At 35.9% G+C, this 26,088-nt stretch overlaps 4 protein-coding genes across 7 annotated transcripts; 3 read left to right on the top strand and 1 right to left on the bottom strand.

The window, feature by feature from the left end:
- The first annotated feature begins 427 nt into the window (after positions 1-427).
- LOC105224226 (potassium channel subfamily K member 1) lies at positions 428-5,437 on the top strand. Its single transcript, XM_011202244.4, has 5 exons — positions 428-1,490; positions 3,309-3,449; positions 3,605-3,814; positions 3,895-4,098; positions 4,172-5,437. Exons 1-5 carry the CDS (start codon positions 884-886, stop codon positions 4,444-4,446), a joined length of 1,437 nt encoding a protein of 478 aa, XP_011200546.2. The 5' UTR covers positions 428-883; the 3' UTR covers positions 4,447-5,437.
- Positions 5,438-5,458: 21 nt separating this feature from the next.
- Positions 5,459-10,015, top strand: LOC109579412 (c-Myc-binding protein homolog). The gene has a single exon (XM_019989551.3). The coding sequence runs from the start codon at positions 9,459-9,461 to the stop codon at positions 9,876-9,878; it is 420 nt and encodes a 139-aa protein (XP_019845110.1). The 5' UTR covers positions 5,459-9,458; the 3' UTR covers positions 9,879-10,015.
- A 485-nt stretch (positions 10,016-10,500) lies between these two features.
- LOC105224225 (streptococcal hemagglutinin) lies at positions 10,501-22,590 on the bottom strand. Of its 4 annotated transcripts, XM_049456237.1 has the most exons (7): positions 22,154-22,590; positions 20,570-20,657; positions 16,656-18,811; positions 15,288-16,578; positions 14,734-15,203; positions 14,169-14,352; positions 10,501-14,106 (listed from the first exon to the last, which is right to left on the bottom strand). In XM_049456237.1, exons 3-7 carry the CDS (start codon positions 18,756-18,758, stop codon positions 13,883-13,885), a joined length of 4,272 nt encoding a protein of 1,423 aa, XP_049312194.1. In that variant the 5' UTR covers positions 18,759-18,811; positions 20,570-20,657; positions 22,154-22,590; the 3' UTR covers positions 10,501-13,882. The 4 variants fall into 4 exon arrangements, with proteins under 4 accessions (XP_049312194.1, XP_019845108.2, XP_019845109.2 ...); XM_019989549.3 differs by lacking the exon at positions 20,570-20,657; XM_019989550.3 differs by lacking the exon at positions 20,570-20,657 and having other exon boundaries at positions 10,501-14,103.
- A 462-nt stretch (positions 22,591-23,052) lies between these two features.
- Positions 23,053-23,751, top strand: LOC105224224 (HIG1 domain family member 2A, mitochondrial). Its single transcript, XM_011202240.3, has 2 exons — positions 23,053-23,296; positions 23,397-23,751. Exons 1-2 carry the CDS (start codon positions 23,158-23,160, stop codon positions 23,558-23,560), a joined length of 303 nt encoding a protein of 100 aa, XP_011200542.1. The 5' UTR covers positions 23,053-23,157; the 3' UTR covers positions 23,561-23,751.
- Positions 23,752-26,088: the final 2,337 nt, after the last annotated feature.

Here is a 26,088-nt window from a genome sequence, read left to right as displayed (position 1 = left end):
GACACGACTCATCTGCCAAAAAAAGGCAATTGATAAAAGTATCTCTACTTGGATCACCCGTTACTTTTTTAAAGGAGATATAAATATGAAATGTTTATGAGTTCAAATTTATATTATCTAAAGAAGAGTAAATTGATATGATTCAAACGGCAAGCAACAATTAAGGCATCTTCACTCATCTCATAGATAATGCTACACGTATACATATTAGAATATATTGACATATAGTATGTACATACGTATGTATGGATGCATGTACTGCTTCCGAGCTTATAAATAAAGCGACAAAGTGCTATGCGCAGCAAAATTTTGTATTTATATACATATTTATGCATGTAGATATGTATGTATGTATGTATGTATGTATGTATGTATGAATGCATTTGCAATTAAAGTAATCAGCTCATGTTTCAAATCTCAGATTTAAGAATTCAGTTGATGAGTGAACGACTGCTGAGCTTGATTAACAAGCAGATCGCAAGTTAAGAATCACAATTTAAAAGTGGTGAACGCATATACAAACATATATATAGGGCGCATGGCGTTTTCCAACAATGCAAATCATTTTTCATGAAAACTGCGCGAACGTGTGTAAATCGAATTTTTGAAAGAAGTGACATTGATGTGATTTTGCGCAACGGTAAAACATAAATCGCACCCACTGCTGTCAAGTAATGTGTAACTAACTAAACTCACTTACTTAGACGAAGGAGCACACTTCACAGCACTTCTGCAAATACGCTTATGAGCGAAGGTAGTGTAGGAAAAAAGAGCGCGTCAATAAAGTGTTAAATCGTTTAAGTACTGTTTATATTGGCGTGGCACGTGCTTTCACTGCTTTACCTAGTGTCTCGCACCGCGCCGCGCAGCACATGAATGTGTGATGTTGCCTACGACAGCATTTCGCCGCCGCAATGGCTACGAGGATCTGGACAAGTACAATCAATCATTAGAGGAATATCTGCCGAACGTCCTTGTGCGCGCTGAGGGTCAAACAACATGGGCAGCGACGCCAACGCAGTTTGGTCAACAAAAGCAGCAAACTAATCGCATATTCTCAATCTCAGATACGGCATTAAATGTAACGCCACCGAAAAATGCCAACACGCTGCCAGCACCTTTAAGCAGCCTGTCCCAACAGCAATCAACGTCGCATGCTTCACACAATCAATCTACGCTCAGTCTCAATAATGGCATTAGCCTTGGCTCCATCGTGTTGTTGCCAGGTCCCTCACGTACGCAAAGTTATGCCAACCTGAACCACGAGTCCTATGCTACTATGTATGGTGGTGGAGTTGCCAAAAAGTGCGGTAACTTCTATATGCGCAAGGAAAATATGCGTTTACTTTGCTTCGCACTCTTTTATTGTGTGTACTTAGCAATCGGTAGTGTTTGCTTTCAAATTGCCGAAACGCCGATGGAGGAGTCATTGCGTAGCGCTGTGCGTCAACAACGCAACGAATTCCTGCTGAAGTATCCACAAATATTGGGTAAATTTTATTTATGTGAAATTATTTGTCTTGTGCATATTCCTATTTGGGGAAGGGGAAGCTCAACTCCCAAAGAATGACGAGTATGTTTGTAGTTAAAGAGAGTTTGTAGTTACTGCTCACTTACAATAATTTTCCAAGTATACATACCCTGTAGAAACTGTATGATTTGATACCAGAATAATAGATCAAAAAATAAGACATTACATAAATGTTCAATTCCTTTTGAGGCAATTCATTGATTTTGTTCATCAGTCAAAAATTGATGATATCAACTTAGAAGTCTTCTTTGGCTCATACATAACAACTTTGTTAAAGAATATTACTTGATGAAATGCATAGTTTACGATTGACATAACATGACATGGACATACAGACAAACCTTCATTTTTAAATCGTGAGCAAAGTATATAAAGTTTGTCACGATGTTTAAACACTCAAAAGAAAGCGTCAGAGGGTCTATAAAGTATATTTAGTAATGATCTGCACTAAGAGCTAAATTTTTGAGATATCCACTTTTCCATTCGTCCATTTCTCACCAAGAATATGCTAATTTTTCGGAACCGCCGATATCGCACCACTACAGTTTCCGAAGAAATGGTCGAGATCGGAACACTGTAACATATCGCTGAAATACAAACTGATTATTGCCTAAGTTAACGCTGCAATCTCTTCAGATCGAGTCACTATAGCATATTTTTTTCTTCCTTACTGACGTCGACACCGCTTAAGCGGTTATAGGCGAGTTAACAATAGTGTGCCAGTCGTTTCTTCTTTTTGCGTTTTGGCGCCAATTCGAGATACCAAGGGCAGACAGATCCTTCTCTATCTGATCTTTGCAACTGAATGAAGTTGCTCTTCAGCTTCCACCGACGGGTACTGAATTGAAAACCTTATTCCATCTGAAAAACATGACGCAGCCGCTGCCTCTTGTTTCGTTGATCTATGTCATTGTTACCGTACATCTTTTACAGCTCGTCCTTCCATCGAGTGCGGTGTTCGCGGTCGCCAATGCGCAAAGAATCTTTCTTTCGAACACCCTTAAGGCCGACTCATCAGATTATGTCATTGTTCTTGGTTCCGCACCATAAAGCAGGTGTACAAGGCAACACCTGTTGACAAGAGTGACTCTGCGTTGGATTTCAAGGTAGAAATTGTTGTTGGTGTTGATGTTGGTTCCATGGTAGACGAAAATATCTCCGACTTGACGTGTCAGCCAATAGGCCAACTATAATAATATCATCGGCATACGCCAGCAGCTGCACACTCTTATAGAGGATTGTACTTCGTTTATTTAGCTCTATATCTCGTATTATTTTGTCGAGCAATAGATAGAAGAAGTCACACAATAGGGAGCCTCCTTGTTTCAAACCTCGCTTGGTATTGACGACGGAGCTTTTGGTGTTGTTCAACGTCAACTTACACAGTTGCATTAGCTTTGAGGGGATCACTATAGACCGATCAGAGTTATTGTAAGGAAGCTTTTGTATTTGTGAAGGTTAATATAGCTTCGATGAAAAGTTAATCCTTTTTCTTGTTATACGAGTATATACATGTAGACTACCAAATTTGGCAGCAATATCATTAGAGCTATTGTTATATCTGAAAATTAGTTACTGAATATAAAAAAGTTTAAAGATTCCACCTCGAACCATCAACGATAAATTTGCAACAGTCTCTTCCTTTAAAAGACACGATATACCATTAACCACCCTGTATTAAATTCTCCGATTCATGCTATTTCAAATGAAAATTTATATTTTCAATTAATATAAACAATATTGATTAAAATATTTCATATATATTGCTTGTATGTAGATGAAGACCTCGAAGAGTTTCTCAAAGCCGTGATAACAGCCAACGATCGAGGCATATCACCGTTACGCAATGCAACAAATGAAATGAACTGGAGCTTTGGTCAGGCATTCTTCTTTTCAAGCACCGTGATAACAACAATCGGTAAGCGGCATTACACTTGTCTACACACACACACCTTTGTACTTGTTTAATATATTTATGTGTCTATAAAATGCAATTATTATGTATGTATGTATCTATACATATATATTATAATGTACTTGTTGTTATATTCAAAATATTTTACCTGTGCGCAGGATATGGCCATGTAACGCCACTTAGCCAAACGGGGAAAATATTTTGCATAATTTATGCGGCCATTGGTATACCACTCACGTTGGTGCTATTGAGTGCGATGGTGGAGCGGCTGTTGGTGCCTGCCAGCTGGTTGTTGGGCACTTTGAATTCAAAATTGGGTCATCTCTATCAGCCCTTCAATATACGACTACTGCATCTAAGCATTGTGGGTAAGTGCGGCTGGCGGTGGAGTGTAATATTTTAATTTGCTGGGCAGACCTGTAATTGAGTGTCGATTTTCTTATTCCAGCTACGCTTGTTATCGTCTTATTCTTTGCAATACCAACCGCAGTTTTTGCTTATATTGAACCAGCCTGGGGTGCTTTGGACGCTTTCTACTATTGTTTCATCTCATTGACAACTATTGGCTTAGGTGATTATATACCTGGCGAGGGTGTGACCATTGGCAATCGTTCCATGTACAAAATATTTATAAGCGGTTATTTGATTTGTGGTGCGTAAACAATTACATATATAAATATTTACATGCTCATAAATATGTATTATAAATTTCACACACTCCATAGGTCTCATTGCAATGATGTTTGTGCTGACGATCTTCTATGATATACCGCAACTCAATCTGGGTCAACTGTTCACTGAAAGCACAAATGGTGAAACGGAAAAGTTGCGCCTATCCGGCAACAATACAACCTGCTATTCTGGCCCATCCGGTCTGTATATGCCACAGCGTGATGAGGATACTAGGCGTGCCGTAGTTCGCATACGTCCACACGGCGACGATTCACCCAGTCCCGACGAAGCACCATCTTCGCTCAATAGCGACATAAGAGTGCCATAAGCAGAGACTAGGAGCGGCATTTGCCGGATGAATTGAAGGTGAAGATGGCGTTGTTGGAGCAACTACTGCGTACATGTACGTATATATCGTTGGCAAAACACTTGGCATATCCTCGAAACAACATAAAATAATCCAAAACCGTACTCGTATCATGCACTCAAGTAACCTCTCTACAAAAGTACATACATACATATGTATGCAGTTTTAAGGTAAATAAGGGAGTAAACATGCCCGTTACCAAGCTTATGCCAGCGGGCCGGTTACAAAAATTCTATCAATTGCCACTTTAATTAATTTTTGTTATTTTTGATTTAAACAAAAAAAGCATAAACAAAGACAAATCTTTTGAATGTACAAAACGAACAGCATACAATACAAAAAATACCTATTTAAACTGCTCTACTCAAAAACTATACTATTTTAAGCATTAAGAAAAAACAACATAGAAAAACTATCAACTTCTTGGCAAATGTCATGAAACATTGTAAAAATACTGTAAAGCTATCAAAACAAAAAAGGAAAGTGTTGAATGTTGCATTACTAGAGGGTAATGTAAGGTGCAATTAGTTGCAGGTCTATTTATTATTTCTAACGGTAGTTTGTAGTTGTGAAAAATTATAAACACACATATGTATATCAATTTATCATAAGTATGTGCACTATAGCAGACTGTGAGAGCAAGCTTAAATGGCGATCCTATACATGTATCCTAGGGTGCTTAAAATTTTTTTTTTTTTTTTGATTTTGTTTTCAACTCTTCCCCCTCAAATGTTAGTGATTGACAAACAAAAAATCCTCTCTAAAGCTAGGCGCTGTAGCTCTAAGGAGTCGCTATTTTTTTTTAGGTTCGTATACATTTTACATAGGAACTTTCATTTTTTCATTCAGACTAAATTTTCACCAACTAATTTTCGTTTCTCAAAAATAACCATCACATATGCAGAAAGTTCGCTTTTCAAACTATAAAAATTTCTGCGACAAAGTTTATTATTTTGAAAAAAAGTTTACCCTAATGTATACACAATGCCTCTATCGTATAATCGGACAGGAATCTAACATTAGAGTGCTTCAAACATAAAAAATAATAATGTGTTGTATTTCGCTTTTATTTACAAAAATTTAAAACAATTAAATTTTTTGTGCTCAACGAAGAATCAGACAAATCAAAATAGCACCACTAAATATATAAAACGAAAGGAGTCAAAACTTAGTTGTAGCTTATAATCACTTTGAAACCGATTTGACCAAATTTTGCTCTAGCGCCGAATCAAAGGAATTCCAAACTTGTAGCTGAGGTATTAAACCTTTGTGATACACTATTCTAGCTAATTCTTCCAACAAATGTTCGATTACATAGAGGTCAGGGTTCTGCACTGGTGTTTGTATTATTTTTGGGGCAGTTGTGTATCAAACAAAGCCTTGCAGCACCCGATTTGTGCTTGGGGTCGTTGTCTTAGTCTTTTTTTATTGACGTAGACAACGTTTACGTGGTTATAACCGAGTTTACAACACCGCGCCAGTTGTTTCTTAATAGAAACAAAAGTTTTTGCGTTACACAACTTCTGCGCACTTTGTGATCAAATTCGGCACTTGCTTTACGCCACACAAACATTTTGAAATCTGAGCCATGCAAATTAAATTTGCTTTCGTCAGTGAAAACTATCAAATAAATGTGGTTTGAGGTGAAATATTGTGAAATTATATGTTTCCAAAAGTCTTCTGAGTTTAGTAGATACTCCTTAGCTTATTTTAGCCTTTTGTTATTTAAAATGCTAATGAAAGTTTTTTCTGGCAATTCTACCATGTTTAACGTATTACGAACAGTATTTAGGAATAAATCTTTTTCATTTCGAATATTTAAATAAATTTTAAGTTCTTTTGCCGTTTTAAAAGGATTTTTTGTGAGTTCTTTTAGTATAGAAGGCTCTTCTCGTACTTCTCCGCTTCTATTGGCAAATCCGAACTCATCATGGAATCTTTTGATTATGATGCACTGTTGATTTACAAAATAGCGGCACTTTTCGCACTGCTATTTTGATCCGATTATTCGTTGAGTGCATAAAATTGAGTTATTTACATATGCTTTTCTACGCAAACTTTACATTTATCATATGTTTTTATTTTTTTTATTGATGAGAGAGAAAGGATTAAGAAGTGTAGTGAAACAACACATTCTGCTCTTGTGTTTTTATGTTTGGAGCATATTCATATTAGATAAACTCTTGTACGATTATGCAAGGGAGACACAGGGGGATGACGGATAACGGCAATTTTTTATTTTTTTAACCCTTAGTTGGTCATTTTGGTATTCGTATTTACTATATTTAATTAAAGTCGATAATCAGTTACAAACCATTTTGCTCGAAAACATTTTACCATTTTGAAGGAACTTTTATAATGAGACTCTTATAGAAATTCTCGCCCCAAAGAAAAAGCTGAGATAGTCAATTTTTATCAGCAAATTCATTCGCTATAGATATTAGCAGGTTTTAACCAATTGGTGTTAGTTCCTGACTGTCTCACTCTCATCATTCCGACTTCTTAGAGCGTAACCACGTAAATTACAGAAATAATGAATTATTTTTACTAAACCTTATATGCCCAAAAAACTTAGCCCTTATTTCACTTGAAAAGGGCAACAACTAACGATTTTTTTCTGCAAACTACTAATCCTCTTCAGAATAAATATTTGGAAGTCAGTTAATGTTCGAAGAAAAAGTAACGGACGAGAGCAGACTTTTGTCACCCACTGTATGTTTTAATGACTATATAAACTTTGAATTAGAAAGAACATAACTCAGAAAAACGTTCTTCGATTGTTTTTATTTACACGCTTTTGCTAGCTTCCAAATACATCTATTTTTTAAATAACAAAACGATATTAAAAACATTTCATTTGCATATTTTTTTTTTTCGTTTTATTCACTAATACACCAAAAAGCGTGAATTTTTAGTTAATTTTTCTTTCTGAATATTAATGTTCTAAACATAGCGAAATTGTTCAAATGTAGGGAATAAGATATAGACTGATTATGGACGAAAGTTATATATGTATATATATATATTGCTTGATCAAATGAAAAGAAGAATGATTTTATTATCAATATTTATTTTTTATTTTACAAAAAATATAATTGAATACAGGCTCTAATTGAAAAATCAATACAAGTCTACCGAATTCATAAAAACTAAAAACAAAATATCTAAAGAATTTTATTATAAACTTTCCCCGTTTGAAATGCCGCAAAAAGTTTGACTAAATCTGATATGAGCGCAATTTCAAGCAGATAATTTTTTTATTAACATTTGATTATTATATTTGATACCTTTTATGAAATTTTGTTAAAGCTTTAGTAATGTTTAAATTAATCTTATAGGGAACTAACGTTGTGTATGTATTTATGATGTTTTAATTATAATATATTTAATGAAAAGCGTGTATATATGTACTTCTGGATACATGAATATTTAATTGCCTATAAAAAAATACAAGAAATAATTCAAGTGAAATTAATTAAAAAATGGAAAACATGAAAACTGAAATAATACAAATTTTTTAATCACATACATATACATATGCATATAATTACCGTCATGAAACAGGCATTTTTTATATTCAAGTAGGGATTATTTACATAGTATAATATACCATATGTATATTAGATTGAATGGCCCGCAGATAATGGACAATGCTTTATTCGAGACATATTTAAGGAATATTCTATGACGACAACAACAATAAACACAATAATATCAAATTAATAAACATTCTTATGTAGTTTACTTTATAAGAATAAATAAAACGAAGAGAAATGTAATCATAAAAGTATATAATGATCATAAATGATATGAAGAGAATACTTTGGGCCTTCCCATTAAAAAAATGATAGTGAATTGTATTTGTTCCGTTCCATAAAATGTTAAAACGTACCATAAATGAAATATACAATGCGTATAGGTCAACAATTTTAAATAATAAAATATATTTTATAAATAACATATGACACACAAAACTATGCAACAAGACCAAATGAAATGGTTGGTCGTTTGTAGCTCATACATAAATAAATAATATAATACTCGTAATGAGCAAGAATAAAATAAAAAGTGTGAAATAAGAATACAATTGAATAAATTTCTATTCAAAAGGTTTGTTATATTAAACGATTATTGGAAGGGCCCTTAGTATTTCATAAACATATGTATGTTTGCTGAACCTTTTATGTACCTACAATATAAATTGTATTATACAAGTAATTTACAAGTATAAGTAAGCACATTTTATTATCCATACAATTTTTTGCAGTATAAAATTAAAAAAATTATTCAGTAATATAAAGTTATACAAGATTTCATTTATTTAGTAACATACGTATAATGTCTGAGCACGATCATCTATATATTATATTATACATATGTACATATTTAAGTTCACAGAAAAAAAATTAATTAATTAAGAAATCACTATGAACAGCAGCAGTCAGTTGTAGAAACTCAATTTTTGGTTATAATTTGGTGTATTTGTTAGAAAATATATGTTTAATTATTATATAAACATATGTTACAAAAGTAAATATAGCTGAAAATTTTGTAAATTGCTGCAAGCACTTACATTCGCTAAAAAGAGTTAAAAATTCACACATATATGTATACCCAACATATTGTAAGTAATTACATTAAAGCGCATCTAGAACATTTGAAAAGTGTTGCAATAGATAAAATTGTTACCAAAGTAAAACTTGTCTATATAATCATATGACCAAATAAATTAATCATGTGTAGTGTGAATGATTAATTGATTAAAAACGAATCTGGTCCAACAGGTAAGTGTGCACTTTACTTAATTCCGAATTTATAAAATGCATTGTCCAACACTGCTCGACTTGCAATTTTTGACAATTCAGCATTGTCAAATATTAACAGTTATTTTCTTAAATTTTTTAACCTCATTACATTTTTGCAGCATCAATTAAAGAAGTTTTTAATTTAATTTATTTAACAAAAGTAAAAATATGGAAGTGTTTTTAAATGAAGAGCTCACATCTGAAGCAAAAAAGGATATACGTTATGCATATCTGCGCGAGTGCGGTATAACCGACAAGCTTAATGACATTTTTAAAAAATTATTACAAGCTGGCGTAAGGCCAGATAATCCGTTAGATTTCATACGCGAGGAATTAGGTGATAAACCCATACCGACGGAAACTTTTGAAAATATGGAGCACGAGTTAGACGATGCGCATCGTGAAATTCGTCGTTTACGCAGCATATTGAAAGAACTTGGCGTTAATAATCCGGACGAGCAATTTCATGACGCAGAAGCGGGGCCTGATGAGTTTGACAATGTAGCCAGTGAATTTAACAATTCATTGACCATTACGGAAATTAATGATGATCACACGGGCGGACAACATACACAACAGACTAGCTAAGCTATAATAAACTTTAAATACAAATGGATATTTTTAATATTGCTGAAAAAAATAATGTACAAAAGTCAGTGCAGTACTCAAATGATGGCGTCCAAAAAGCAAATAAAGAAAATATTTACCAAAGTACAACATTTAAAGTGAAGGTAATTTATTTTGGTTTATAATATCTATTTCACAAAAAAGAGGATTCTATACAATTTATGTATTTATGTAAATAGTATCATATAACTTTTGCCAAATCTGCATTTAGCAAATAGTTTTTGCGAAAATTTGATATTAAATGTATTAGCGGATATAAGTTCGGTTACTCCAGCTAATAGACTCGCATTCTTGCAATCGTTTTCTGATATGATAAATCAAGAAGAACAAAGTGTGTAATATTTCAGCAAGTAAATTTAAATTAAAGTCCGTTTTGGTAACGTAGACTTAACTGTCGTGGGGGAACAATAAATTATGAGGTACGTTTTCTCATACAGATTTCTTTGTCTTTGGCATAGGTACTGCCTCAGAGTGACTGTGTTGCTGTTGTTGACCTTCTATGTCGTTTCGTTGTCAAATGTATATAAAAAAGACGATGCGAGTGTAAGATCGATTTTAGATTTATTTGTTGAAAATTACAATAAAAAAACTGTCTGTACTTAGTGCTTAGGAAATGAGGTGATAGGTGTGATATATATTTTCTTCTTTGTTTTCATTCTATGTTGAATAGCAAACAAATTGTGCCGATAATTTCAGAATGGTAAAATATAAGGGATTTATCACTTCAACGATAGGTTCAGTAAAAAAGCTGTTTCGATAGAATGGTAAGGTCAAAAGTATTAGATACATTGCTAAGATGTTTCGTTGACATGTTTTGGTAAAAATAAAATGTTTCGCACATAGCCGACTTGATTAGGGGCTAAAATAATTTTGATTTCCAACTGCTCCTGGACATTTATTCAAGTTCTAAACAACCACCAAATCCCCTAGTAAAACAAAAAACTTTTTATTATTTTTTTTATTGAATTTCAAAATGAATTTTATTCCTTTCTGTTTTAGTTACTTATATTTTAAACTTAAATGGTAAATTAAATTGTATGCATATATTCTTTTAATAATTTTAATTGTATTATGTTTTTTTAAGAATTATGTATTTTGCTGTTTTAATTAATTTATTCATAGTTATGTATTTGTTTGGATATTCTTAAAACGAAAAAACACTAAAACCAAGGGGAATAGGATTTTATATTTTCAGGCGAAATACGTTGTTTTTCCATGTATACATAATTGAACGTATCGCACATTTTTTTCAGTTTTATTTTAGATGCATGCTCTTATAAAATTTTTGCTCGTTTTAGCCTTTTGTATATAATTATACGGCTAGCCTGTTAATTTTTTGATTTTTTCTTATAAGAGAGGCATTTTAGAAGAGGCAGAGGCATATATACCAAGGCCAACATCACATAAGTGCATATTTCACTGACATTTGCTTCTTTATTCCAAAAACTTTTTGTCATCTGCCAACTACCGTGCACCATAAGTTGATTATTAGCCGTCCCCATGACAGTAGGGTTGACGAAAGCGGAACGGACCCTGATTTTTCATTCCGCCAAGGACTGTCGACAACTTGTTCATTACCGATGTTGATTTCCCAAGCTCCTCTCAACTGACTTTTTTTTAGCTTCCGTCTGTTTCTTTACTTAGAAGCATCTAAAATGCAATGTTACCTGTGAAATTATGTAATTTTACAGTAATTTTTGTGGGTTTTGGACAATTTTACCTTTATATTTTTATAATTCTTGTTCTATTTGCATAAAGTGTTTGTAGATTTATCTTCCACATAACTTATGTTATTATTTTATTGCATATATATATATATTTGGGGTTGCTAACGGCATTCATATCAACTTTATTTGTGTGAGTCTACATATGTATTATTATGATTTTTTTTTATTTTTTATTTTTTTGCATTTGTTTTGTTACGAATTGCCCCAAATATGTATATTAAACTGTTATTTTTTTGCTTTTTAATATTTTATAATATGTGTATACGTTTGAAACTTTGTATGGTAAAACCTAATTTAAAGAAACTTACATGGGCGTGTCTGCACTGCTAATAATTAAAAAGGAAAAATAGTTTATTCCTTATGCATATGTATATGTTTCTCTTATATTTAAATATCTATATTTTGTTTAATATTTTTCCTATTTTTATTTTCTGCATATTAGCATAAATTTCTTACAAAAGAAATGCATTTTTCAACACGTCAAAAATTTCTTTCTCTTATTTTTTGTTTTGTAAATCAATTTGCATTAAAATTAATTATTTTGTCCTCTTAGCCATTTTTATCATACAAATTTTAGGTGCATTGTTGTATGAACTACATATAAGTATATGTATGTATATATATATATTTCGAAACATTACAATCTACAATATAATTTGATGATATTTGAATGGCTAGTTTAATATGTAATTTTAATTCATGTTTCATTCTTGTTAGATAAACTGTTTTCTATACAGTTTATTTAATAGCTATACTCTTGCATTACACTTTACCACTCCTACTCAATTTTTTGAGTCAATAATAATTTGCATCCGAACCGAAGTAAAATGTAATATACATTTTTTTCTATCTCTGATTTACATACTTATGTGCGATTTAATTATGTTTAAATGTGTGCAATTTTTTCAATGGAAATGAGTACTTTTATCATACACAAATAACTATTGATTTCGTCCCTGCATTAATTTAAAGTTTTTTATTGTGATATTAAATCGCCGTATAAATATTGCCTCGACATACTAACAGTGTTTCCCTTGATTAGCAACGCAACTATGCTCATATTGGTATTTTTTGTTTTAGTTTTCATATTTGATATAGTATGGGTTTGTTATTTGTTTGAATTTGTTCGTTTAAGCGATTAATCTTAAATCATAAATTATTATTTTTTAATACAACGAAATTAAAAACTTTCTGCTGTAACTCATAATAGCTTCAATAAATTTGGGGTTCAGACGCTCGTACCGTAAATAACTTGTGCGCCTCCTTTTTTGCATTATTCGAAAACGAAAGCATCGGTGCAAAGTACGTGAAATTAGTATTTATTTACATGTGTTTGTTACGGTCCACTAACATTCGCAAACTATGCGTATTGCATGTCATTGGGTCAACAGCTTTCTTCTCTACGACAATCTAACCTACAATTGCGAATTGTGTTCATTTAACGCGCACGTCATTTTGCATAAATGAAGAAATGTTATCTTTTTTATATACCAAGCGCTTCTCTTAGCTGTTGTGGCTTTATACATAAAAGTAAAAAAAAACATACACAACTAATATATAACCATTATATACTTTCTACAAAAAAAAACTAAATAAAATCATTAGAAACATACATATAGAAGACGTCGTTAACACTATATTTAATGCCAAGTAAGTCCAGCTCTGATATTAGCAATAACTTGCAAATTGTTTCTGCTAAATTTTTTCTTCGGTGTCAAAAATACATATGCTTACTAAATAAGTAGCACATAATTAAGCATTTAATGGAAGAAAGTTTTTTAATAAAAATAAAAGTAATATATATCAACATCATTTCGATTTATGCATATACCTATTCTACGCCCCCTTTTGTGTCCTATCTGAAGTTCTGTCTGTGTTGTGTTACATCTACATTTTTTTACATACATTCTAAAACTAATGTACACTTTGTTCGAACGTTCTGCTGTTAAAATTTATTGCTAGATTTGCTATATGGTCAGATTAGCGACGCCACAGATAGCATTGACATCTTGCACCATGCCTTAAAGGGATTTCTTTTAAATGCCATCATTTCGCTTTAAAAAGAAATGTTTTTTTTTTTTCAGGCTGCTGTTGTGCTATTGCGTGTATGAGTATGTGTCTGTGTGTGTTTTTCGAGCGTATTGAAATTGTTAATTTTCTTTTGTGGGAATGCGATAACTGCATTATAACACTACTTTTCATAAATTACAATTACTCTCTCCTAACTAATTATAGTTTCTATTTCCGACTTCTGGTCGGCCGATTACTGTTCGAACTACCGCCATTGCCACCGCCACCACTGTTGATTGAGGTGGCAGCTGTGGTTTGCTCCGGTGTTGTTGCATTGCTCGCATTTGTTGTACTACTAACCACATTCGTGGTTTCCACTGAGCTGCTGCTGGTGACCTTTTTGGTAATCGACGCACTACTATTGTTCGCTTCGGTTATACCATCTTGATCTGCTGTGTAGATGTACATTTATTAGGACATACTCAAAAATATAATTTAGATTTTGTTGTCATACTTTTACTTTTTGAATTAGTTGATTTTGAGGCATTTGGAGTTGTTGGAGTAGCAGCAGCAGCAGCAGTTGTAACACCGCCAGCTTTCTTAGTTGGAATTGGTGCAATATCCGTTGCTGCTGCACCATCTGTGGCTGCTTTTCGTTTGTTCGCTCGTTCACCGCGACTGCTAGCCGTTGGAATTGACTAAAAGTAAAGCAATGATAGTAAATAATTTCAATTTAAATTGAGAAAAAAAAATTGTAAAAAAGTGTATTCGTGTTCAATCGCGTATTTTTATATTCTAAACAGGTTGTGACTATAAAATATATATACATATGTATACATGATCAGCGGGTACAATCTCCGAAGAAATTGTTTAGATCGGGCCACTATAGCAAATAGCTACCATACAAACAGGTTGATCACAACTTTCTTTTATTTAAAACTTTTTTTTGGAAAGGATATTCTAGTTTCGGTGTAACCGCAGCTAACGTTTTTTCTTGTTTCACATAGCTCTGCTTTTAGTTTAAACACACAATGTAATACATATATACAAATTTACTATATGTATGAGTTCATACGCACCTTCGCAGGTAGGTTTTTAGTTCGCGCTGTCGTTGAACTAATTGGCGATGCCGCCCTAGCCTTTGCCAATGGTGAGCGCTGTGCTCGTGGTGACGCCTTCGAAGCGGTTCCTGTATTCTTTTGATTTGGTTTATATTCTGCATCAGAATCATCGCTGCTGTCGTTTTCCTCGTCTGTAGTTGACGACTTCTTTGATTTCGATTTACGTTTGGTGGCCAATTTCCTCTTCTTTGCCGACGATTTCACACCGTTATCACCAGCAGCACCGCTGGCGATACTTGCACGACCCCGTTTGCGGCGCTTCGCAGCAGACGTGGCTGACGAAGAGGCGCTTGTATTGTATTTGGCAGTTGTTGGTGTGCCCATTTCATTATTACCACTGCGACGAGATTTACGTATAGCAGTGGGAGTTGTGCCCGTCGCAGATTTCTTTTCAATTTGAGATTCATCTTTGTACAATGATAGATCAACTGTAAGAATATGAAGTATATTGTGTTAGTTTAAAGTCAGGAGTACTGTCTGTGTATACATAGTCTATATTTATTTGTACTTACGCCCATCGGGATTCTCCTCTGTGAGTTCAGGTCTTGGCACCAGTCCTTTCTCTACATCGATAGCCTTTTTGAGTATACTCTCTATGCGTGTCTGCTCCTTTTTCGGTAAACTGAGATGACCCTTGTCGACTCGTTTCAGTTCGACAGTTGTGAGCACACACTCAATGTCGGTGTGATCATAGAAATCAGGTATATAAATGCCACTATTATTAGGATCTTCCGATAGCCAACGAATACTAATGCGTGGCGATGTACGATAAACATTCTGCATCGTTTGACATAAGTAAAAAGTACCTTCTGCATTGCGCACCGCCATATATTCATTTTTATAGAAAACAATCAATTTGTCTTCCATGGACATGGGCTTTGGTGAATTGGAAGCTTCGCTGGCTGATAATTTTGTGATGTATGCCAATTCAGGCAGTGGACTTTGAAATGGTATAGTTTTGAGACGGTGACGAGAGCTCTTGCGATCATTGGCGCTGGTGCTGGGCCCTTGTTCGGGTTTGGGTGTCATTGGTGTGGCGGGCGCATCGACGGTGGAGTTACTGTTGCTGCTGCTAACACCATTCTTCGATTTTCGCGACCGACTGCTGCTCGATACTTTTTCGGTTTTCTCAACCGTTGCCTTCTCCGATGATTTGGTTGCCGTTTTCGGTTGACGACTTGAACGCTTAAGTGGTGTGCTAGTTGCGTCGGTGATAGCACTATTTGTAGAATCTGGTGCAGCTTCGGCTGCTTTTGTTTTTGTGCTCTTTGCAGTGGCATGATTATTGTTGCTGCTAGCGTTGCTGCTCTGCGTTGACTGATCAGCGGCCGACGATGTTGCTTGAGCAGCTGTTGCGGATGCCTTTTCTGACTTTATATTTTTAATTTTCTCTTCTCTAGGCTTCTCAGCGATTATATGTGCATTGCCTGATTGACGCTTATCTACCTCGTTTGTGACTGAATTGGTTTTTGATTTTGAGTCCGCGATTGTTGTGGCCGCCACTGTTGCTTTAACGTCATTTATTGCGTTTGAAGTTTCTTTCTTCTCTGTGCTTATCTGTTTATTGGCTACACTGTCTGAATTAGTCACAAACTCTTCAGGTTTTGCCTTGGTGTTATCCGTTTTTTCAGTATCTTTAGGTGCTGTCGCCACTTTAGGTTCGGTATTTTCATTACTTTCTTTAGTTGCTAAAGCAGCCGTGGTTTTCTCCACGGTTTTTGAATCTTCGTGTTCCTTAGTTGCAGGTAGGGTTTTTTCTTCTTTGCCAGTTGTTTCTGTAGATGACTCCAAATTTTTCGAGTTCTAAAATACAATATTTGCATTAAAACACAGATTTCGTAAAAAATTCAAATACAACTTAATTTTGTCTTTATAATTACCTTATTCTCTTCTCCTTTATTGCCCTGATCAGTCTTAGACTCGGTCTTGGTGTTACTGTCTTGGTCCTTTACAACAAGTGGCTTGCTTTGCTCTATCTTCATATCGCTGACCTTCTCACTGCCAACCGTAATGCCACTTACACTATCTACTGTCGCTTTATTATCCACAGTAGGGTTTGACTTTTCGGCTGCACCTTCCGTGTCAGTCGGTTTCATAGCTTTGGCATCCGCCAACATAACAGCATTTGTGTCTTTGGCAGCTGTATAATCAGCAATCTTTTCTGTTTTCGTCTCTGCTACAGCTGGTTTTGATGGAACTGAAGCCGGGGATTGCTCCTCCTTTGCTTTTGCTGACGTTTCGTTCGACTTTTCTGCGCCTTTAACTGCTTCGGTCGTTTCAGTTGTAGCGCCCTTAACATTCTTATCGGCATTTGTAGATTGAGTAATATTGGCACCAGTGGTCACAGGCGAGTTCGGTATTGAATTGATAGCCTTCTGTGTTGCTGTAGTTTGATCTGTACCACTTGAGATGACACTGCTTGCAGTGGTTGGTGCTGTAGTGGTAGTTAATGCCGGAGAAGTTGTAAGTGCGCCAGTTGTTGCTGGCAATTGGGAAGCCGACAATGGCGATGGCGCTGACGTGGCTTGTTTCGTAAGCGGTACAGGATTGACGGACTGCTGCTGTGGTGCCTTATTCGAACCCGCCGTTGTTGAGGCACTAGATTGCATAGCTGCCGAACCGGTAGGCACTGAACCACCAGATTTAGCCGTTGATGCTATGTTGGTAGTGGCTGTAGCATTACCACTAGACGATACAGCTGACGGTTTCTGAAAGTGTGTAGGGAATGGTGGTGGTATAGCACTGACAACTGGTGATGTTTTACCAGCGCCAAATTTATTTTGTTGATGTGCTGCTGTTGGTGCTGCGGTTGACGTCCCTGCTTTGGCCGGTAGCAATGAAATGGAGGGCGTTGGAGCCTGTTTTGTGCCGACAGTTGGGGTAGCGTTAACACCACCACCGCTGGCAGAGCTAGAGATCGCAGCGGTGGTTGGCGTGGTTACTGGAACACTACTCGAAGTGTTTTTGGCCGCTTGTTGCGCCACACTGCCGGGTATCATACCCACATTACCTGGCACCGGTGTGATTTGTGTGCTAGGCGGCAAATTTGGAGCTTTTAATTGATTACCAATTGCTGTGGTTGGTGGTGGAGCTTGAGGTGGTGGCTGTGCTGATGCAGCGCCGCTACCACCTTTATTGCCACTGGGTGTGGGTTGCGGTGCTGCTGATGGTTGTGTGGGTGCAGCTGTAGGGAAATAACGTAAGCTCTGTTGGAATTGTTGGAGTGCCTTTTGTTGTTGCTGTTGGAATTGTCCATGTAGTTGTTGCTGTTGATGTGCTGTCAACAAAGGTTGAGGTTGCTGCTGTTGTTGTGGCGATGGTGGCGGCGGTTGTTGATGGGTTGGATGGTGTTGAGCTTGCGCTGCCTGTGCCGGATGCTGCTGCTGCTGTTGATGCTGTTGGTGTTGTTGATGTTGGTGCTGATGTTGTTGCTGCTGTTGATGTTGTTGCATTTGATATTGCAGTGTTTGTAATTGTTGAATGATATTTGTTGGCAGCGCCTGCAATTGCTGCTGAAACTGATTCAGTGCAGCATTAGGTGCGCCAGCACTACCATTCGGCTGTTGTTGCTGATGCTGTTGAAACGTTTTATTTAGGAGTTCAGCGGCGGCTGGAGTTCTGGTGAGTGCTAATGGCTCACCGCCGCCTCCTCCGCCACCACCAATTCCTACGCTACCGCCGCCACGATCCTTTTGCTGATGTTGCTGTTGTTGTTGGTGCTGCTGTTGCTGCTGATGTTGCATTTGAAAATGTAATAATTGCTGCTGCTTCAACATATTTTGAAAACGTTGTTGTTGCAGAAATACATTTAGCTCAGCCTGCGATGATTGCGGCAACGTATTTTGGCCATGAACCAAATTCTGCATTTGCTGTTGTATGCCGGCTAATGTTTTTGCCACCTGCTGATTATTCGGTCCATTTGGCGGTATCCCTCCTCCCATGCCGCTGCCGCCGGCACCAGGTGGTTTCTGATTATAGCTCATGTTCGCATAAAAAAATTTGTGAGGGCTGTGGTGTTAAGTTATTTCTCTGAAAACTGAATAAAAGAAAAAAATTAGGAATTAAAAGTTGGAAGTCATCAACTAAATTTGTTTGGAGGCCCTGCGAATAGCATTCACTCAAATTAAACCAAATATAAATATGGAAAATACTATTGAAGTTGGGGAAGCGACCTGTACGACTGCTCTAAAGTCCGTTCCCACGACAATCGGGTCTACATAACCGGAACGGACCCGTAATCTTTATCCGCTCGAGGACTGTCAACACGGCAGAATTCTGCTGCTACAACAACGACAACAACTACTCTAAAGTAACATATTAGGGCTGTTTTCGCAATGTCTGGTTGGCAGCCATTATATTATTATATATCTTATATCGGAACGATTTCGCCGAAATTGTAGATAATTGCAATTCCTAAACGTTTTTGAAAAAAATCGTATATTTTCTAAACGTGATGATTCTGAACGAATGGCGTGTATGACTACGTCGGTATTTTCAACAAACTATCGCAATGAAAGTGATGCCATACTTAAGCGATCTTAACTAATAAGTACATCGCTTTTTGTGCAAAATACTAGCCTTATGTGACTGAGTGGACGACAACCGTCCGTAAGTTGTTGTTGTTATATCGGTAGAAAACATCCGTGGAGTAATTTGGAGGAATGCTGTTGAGTAGATAGCCCTTGGTCGGATAAAAGTCCGGGTCCGTTTCCGTTTCGTAGACCCGACTGTAGTAGTAATAGATCAAGATGAACTATTTTGGTTATTACTCGTGGTCAAAAAATTATATTTTCTCGCTTAATACTTGCTTCACATTTTTGATAGTAGCAAAAATGTCAGAAGCTTTACCTTTTCTTAAAAGCCTTTTCATTGATGAATGTTAGGTTTATCTGTTTCGCATCCTTCTGTATGTGTTGTGACATACATAGCAGATGTACCATAAATACAATATACCTACTTATTGCATATAGGAGATTAACATTTGTGCAGACATGATATGAAAAGAGAAATGTTTGACATGTGCTTTTGACTGACTCAATTGCTAATTCATGTGTGCGTTGCTACAAAGCGTTTCACGTTCAATGAACTTATGTTTACAACGCAAACGTGGACTGCATCGTCAGGGAAATGAATAAAAGATAGTAAGAGTCTGTCTTAACTGCCCAACTGGCTTGCTCTAGGGTCTAAAAGAAATGCAGGTATGAACATGTGTACTTACATAAATAACGAAAAAGTGTACATATCTTTGTAAATTGGTTCTTAAAATTGCTGACCTTTGCAGTTGTTTGCATTATTTGACCTTGAAATTTTCACATTTTAAAGTGATATGTGATTCCCTCGGCTATGCTAGTCTTATAAGGCAATTACTACCATTTCTATTTCATATCTTTTTAAAATCTTTACACATTCATTCAAAAAATATCTCCTAATTAAGGCTATGGAAATGCTTTCAATGAAAAATTTATGCAATTAATGAAAATTAACAGTATCCATTAAGTTTCTAAAAGAAACACTCTTGTTTTATATTTTTTAAATATGTATAATATATTTAATATTGTACTATTTGCATATTATGTACCATATATACATATGTAGGTACAAATCTGTTTTCTAACAAACCAACCCTTTAATTGCATAACCTGTACATACTTCCAACAATGTATATACAGCCTGACCCTTCTGTTTTTCTACAGAAATAAGCACGACAGGAAGTTCGGTTTGATGAGTAGAAATATATTGTTGGCAAAAGCCAGCCTAGTTCACCAACCACCCACATTTACATATGTATACCTACCTTTTAGTTACGAGCGAGGGCAACAAGCGCGACAATGACGACAAGAATGTTTGAAAAAGCTATCAAACACACCCACCCCTCGGCTAATCTGTAAAAATTAAATGCCGGTTACTGTTATGTGGTTAGGGCATTATGCTACACACGAATATGCAGACGATTTGACACACAAAGCGAAAATCAATTTTACTTTTCAAAAGTGTTTTTTCCCTAGACTCTTTGCATGTGCAATCAATATGTACATTCGTTTCTGTTAAGCATTTTCATTTGAATGATTTGCCATAATTTAAGGCTTTACAAACAAGAATTTAAGTATGACACCATTTTACGATAATACATATAAGCGAATAATAAAAAAGATGCCTACAAATATATGTGCATCTGCATGTTTGTGTACATAAATATTTCCAAATACAAAGAAGCAAACAAGTAACACAACACTTAAAAACCTGTTACGTTAGCATATTTATTTCATGGATATTCAAAAAACACTTAAAATAATACGTCGGAGACAGTATATATTAATTCTTGAACAATTTATTCACCACTTCTAACTCCTTCATTTGTAAAGTCTTCATTAGGAGTCCTGATTTAATTAAGCAAAATCTTATAGAACGAACTAGTTAAAAACAAGTGCGCTTGCGTCATATTCTACACAAATAGAAACCGGTGATGTGAAAAACTGGTAAAACGTACTTAAAATTTAACACATATAGTATTTTTAGGCAAATAGACTAATGCCCAATAGAGAATTTTAGAAATTGATTTTATGGTAATAATATTTATCTTAAATCGCTATTATTATTATTTATTCTCATTTGTCTTTTACTTATGTCTCATACAAATGAATAACATTTTACTGTACTTCTACTTGATCATTATTTCACTAAGTTGTGCTTATTTATCTGTTTGTTGCGCCACACACGTCCGTATAGAAATATCCATGTGCCGACAAAACTATGCGAAACCGAATTTCAAAAACAAAAGAACCATACAACCATATGCAATTCAAATTCCGGCAACATCAATAAATCATTTGCTATTGTTGCTTTCTGTATCGAGCCGATATTCGGCGCGCAATATTCGTTGGCCGTTAATGGATAACAAGAAAACAAACGTTGTGGAGCATAGACACCCAAAATTCAAGCGGCATTATATGCTTAATAAGCAGGCAATAAGAAATCCAGAGAAAGCAGAACATGCGATAGTGGAGCAGTGAACAAAGTTATAACGCGATGTCGAAGCCAAGCTAAGACACGGCACGGCACAGCCTGTATTCTTTGCTGACTTTCTTAGCATGTGGGGTTAGGGGCGCTGTGGCGGGGCACCAAACATGGCAGTCAAGTGGTGCGTGCTCCGCGCGAAGTATTGCGCGGTATAGACTACTGCTTCTGATTTTTCTGTGTTGACCGCGCTGCTTTCGTACAGAATTGCTAAATCCAAAGCTAACGACACTGCCCGCGCGCTATCCTCTTTATAAAAAAAAAAAACACATACACACATATACACGCGTATACACTTATATCGTGCGGTTCTCTTGCTTCTTCTTTTCATATGTGATTTCAAACATAATGCATCTCCACTTACTTTTAATCTGTGTATCCACAAAACACGGCTAATAAATTAGTTTTCTGTATTTTATAATAATTTCTTAGTATTTTTCGTCGACAGTTACGCACATTTCTTTAAACTTTTTTACCACTGTGTGAACTTTTTTCTTTAATGTTCCTTTGCTTCTCTTCCTTTCCGTTCTTCTTAACCAACTGCTGCGGCAACGACCGAAATTATACTTCGATTTTTCACTTGCAATTTTCAGATGAAAATAATTGCGAAAAATACTCAATTCTTATATACACGTATAGCACATTGTGTCCACTTTAGTCTTATGTCTATTTTTTGTAATTTTATTTACTTTTAAAAGCGAAAATTTTATATTTTTCTGCGTACAACACGAGAAAATGAAAATTTTTTAGAGAAATTGCACGACGAACGACACGAACGACAAACGAGGAAACCGAAAAAAACTCTACACTTTGACTTCGACTCTCCACACGTCTATAGATGGCGTCCGTTCAGTGTTGCATTGTGCGTTCAATGCAGCCATTTAGTTATGGGCACCACCGTATATATATAAATTTTGTCTAAACAAATTAATTAATTATTAAATTGAAAAATATATGTAATATATGTATATGAAAAATTTTTTAATTAATTTAATTTAATATATGGACCATTATTTACTTTTACCAAAGTGAATTATATGTTTTATGCTAAAATTAAACGGTCAAGTTGAATACTTTTAATTTTGCAATGAAATCAAGCCGAAATTGTTTCACGAAATAAATCTTACCTTTTAAAACTTGAAAAAAAAAAGAATAACTAATGTAATTAATAAATAGTAATAATTTAATTAACTGTGTTGTTTGTAAATTATGTACATTTGGCGTTTAATAATTACCGATATGGCAACACCTTACAGGTGCATTATTCTTTTGTTTTCTCCACATATGTTCTGCCATAGTGAAATAAAGTGAAAACGAGAGCTGCCAAAATAAGCTAAAGGTTAAAATATTCCTAAAATTAAAAAAAAAATGGGAAAAGAGCAAATTGCACTTCCAGATGAGGAATTGGACTGGATTCAATTGCGTCAGGATTTCGGATCATTTCATCCAGAAACCACCAAAGAAAAAATGATGCGCAAAATCAAAGAGAACCCGGCTGTCCCGATTGGTATGTAACAGTTGTCTCCTATATATCTCCGTTGTAAACTGAGAAAATTATATAAGTGAAAAGTAATCGAAATGCTACAATTATTTCATCATTCGTATAGGTTGCTTGGCTACCGCTGGCGCATTATCCTATGGACTATATAGCTTTCGAAATGGCAATCGACGTATGTCTCAAATAATGATGCGCACACGTATTGCTGCGCAAGGCTTCACGGTGCTCGCATTAGTTGCTGGCGTCGTTATGACGTATGATACTAAACAATAGAGGCAGTTAGTCTGGTATAGCTGGTATAACCAGTTGATAAAAAGAGATGGCTGTGTGTAAAAACTAAAGTATCATTTGGCCACTCATCAGCTTATATTAATTAGAGTAGTGTTATATATGTTATATGTTTTTAAAAATTCAAAGTTATTTGTTTTCAATTATCATTAATAAAAGTTTCTAGCTAAAAAAAAGTGAACAGGTATTATACCCTGAATAGGTTACATTAAGTTTGCCACGAAGATTGCAACACCCAGAAAAACATGTCCGTCCGTCTATATTTATGCGAACTAGTCTTCCGTCATCAAATAAGAATTCGTCGCACTCCTGACTTGGCTCTCACATCACTGTTGGCAGTCATAACTTTGAAGTTGTAGATAATTTCGTCTATTTAGGAACCAGTATTAACACCACCAACAATGTCAGCCTGGAAATCCCACGCAGGATTACTGTTGCCAACAGGTGCTACTTCAGACTGAGTAGGCAATTGAAAAGTAAAGTCCTCTCTCGACGAACAAAAGTCAAACTCTATAAGTCGCTCATAATTCCCGTCCTGCTATATGGTGCAGAGGCTTGGACGATGACAACAGCCGATGAGTCTACGTTACGAGTTTTCGAGAAAAAGGCACTGCGAAAGATTTATAATCCTTTGCGCATTGGCCACGGCGAATATCGCATTCGATGGAACGATGAGCTGTATGAGATATACGACGACATTGATATAGTTCAGCGAATTAAAAGACAGCGGCTACGCTGGCTAGGTCATATTGTCCGGATGGACGAAAACACTCCAGCTCTGAAAGTATTCGACGCAGTACCCGCCGGAGGAAGCAGAGGAAGAGGAAGAGCTCCACTCCGTTGGAAGGACCAAGTGGAGAAGGACCTGGCTTTGCTTGGAATATCCAATTGGCGCCACGTAGCGAAAAGAAGAAACGACTGGCGCACTGTTGTTAAATCGGCTATAATCGCGTAAGCGGTGTCTACGCCAGTAAAGAAAAAGTCCCTCAGTTTTTGAGATGTCGATCTGAAATTGTACGCAATTTCTTTTCTTTCCAAGAAGCTGCTTATTTGTCAACCGATATCGGAACACTAAACCATACAGCTGTTATAGCGGTAGAATTCTCCCGAGTTGCCAGTCCTTGGCCGGATAAAAAATACGGGTCCGTTCCGGTTACGTTGACCCGACTGTTGTGGGAAGGCAACATACAGTTGTTGTTTTTGAAACGATTATCTAACTCCCGATTTGGGTGATGCAGCTGTTTATAGAATAGAATAAAATTTGAGGTTCTGCACCGCGACCTAGGGTCTATTGTGTCCAGCCTGACCAGTTCCAGTAGTTTGCCCGACGCCAGTGAGGTGATGTGATCCCTGCTGATATAAACGGAATCCAGGGCCTTGAACCTTTTTCCACAGATTGCTGTGTAATCCAGGATTAGGTGTGCTGGTGTCTCCAGCTCCAGGTCGCAGAACCGGCAGTTAGCACAGGAGACCATGCCCATGTTGGACAGGAGCTCCTTGAGCTTACAGTGTCCTGTGTAGACTGCGACGAGGAGACGGAATATCTCACGGGGAGGTTCATTAATTCTTTGAACCTGGAGAGGTTATATCCTCCTAGAAGCACCTTGGCGTGACGCATACTTGCTGCCTGCCGCCAGTACCGCTCCCTCTCCTCTCCTCAGTGCGATGCAGCTCCTTAAGAGTGTGGGGTCCTACTGCTATATATGGCTCTGGTCCCAACATCTTGGACGTTAGAGCTGTTGAAAACATTCTCCTATTGAACATAATTTTATATACATTCCCATAAATTTCACATAAGCCTCAGGAACTATATATTGGGTAGTCGAAAACTGCTACACTAACTGATATAACATTGTCTCCATAAACTTCACAAATTTCAATGGTGGCTTGCGTGGCATTCTTCCCTTTTTTTTTATAAAAATTTCACAATATAGCGAATTTCTTCATTATTTCCACTAATTTTTGAACAGCTGTAACTTTTTTCAACTTTCCGGAAATTAATTTTTTTGGTTAAATGAAGCTTAAAATCTCACCTTTCCAGCACCATATGGTATGACACAATGGTTTTGGTAGCTCTGGAGATATACAAATGCAACGACATCTATTGACAAAATACGAAAGGACTTTTTCGACTAACCAATATATTGTACATATTTCAACTTGTTTCAAGGTCTGTTATCTCAATCGAGTTCAAGGGTTGATAAACTGGCTTAGGATTTGTGAACGTTCTCATGATAGTCTGTCGATACTGGTACCTTCCGAGACTTGTAAAATCCTTTTACCTCATCCGCATTTCGCAACCAACCAAAAGAATTAAAACGCGTTTCTTGTTTTGTTTTCTCAGCATTCCTCCATTATGACGAGGAACCCGCAACTTTATTCATTTTCAATCGGAATTTATTTTATTTTTCATTTCAATTCTTGTTTTAGCTTTTATTTGTTTTGTTGCCCTTTTACATGTCTATTTCTTTTGCTTTTTATATGACATATTAAGAATTTGCAACCTCTTATTT

This window comes from Bactrocera dorsalis, chromosome 4 (assembly GCF_023373825.1).
Source record: "Bactrocera dorsalis isolate Fly_Bdor chromosome 4, ASM2337382v1, whole genome shotgun sequence".
NCBI classification, from domain to species: domain Eukaryota; kingdom Metazoa; phylum Arthropoda; class Insecta; order Diptera; family Tephritidae; genus Bactrocera; species Bactrocera dorsalis.
Note: the sequence above shows the minus strand (reverse complement) of the source record. Positions and strands in the feature narration are given on the sequence as shown.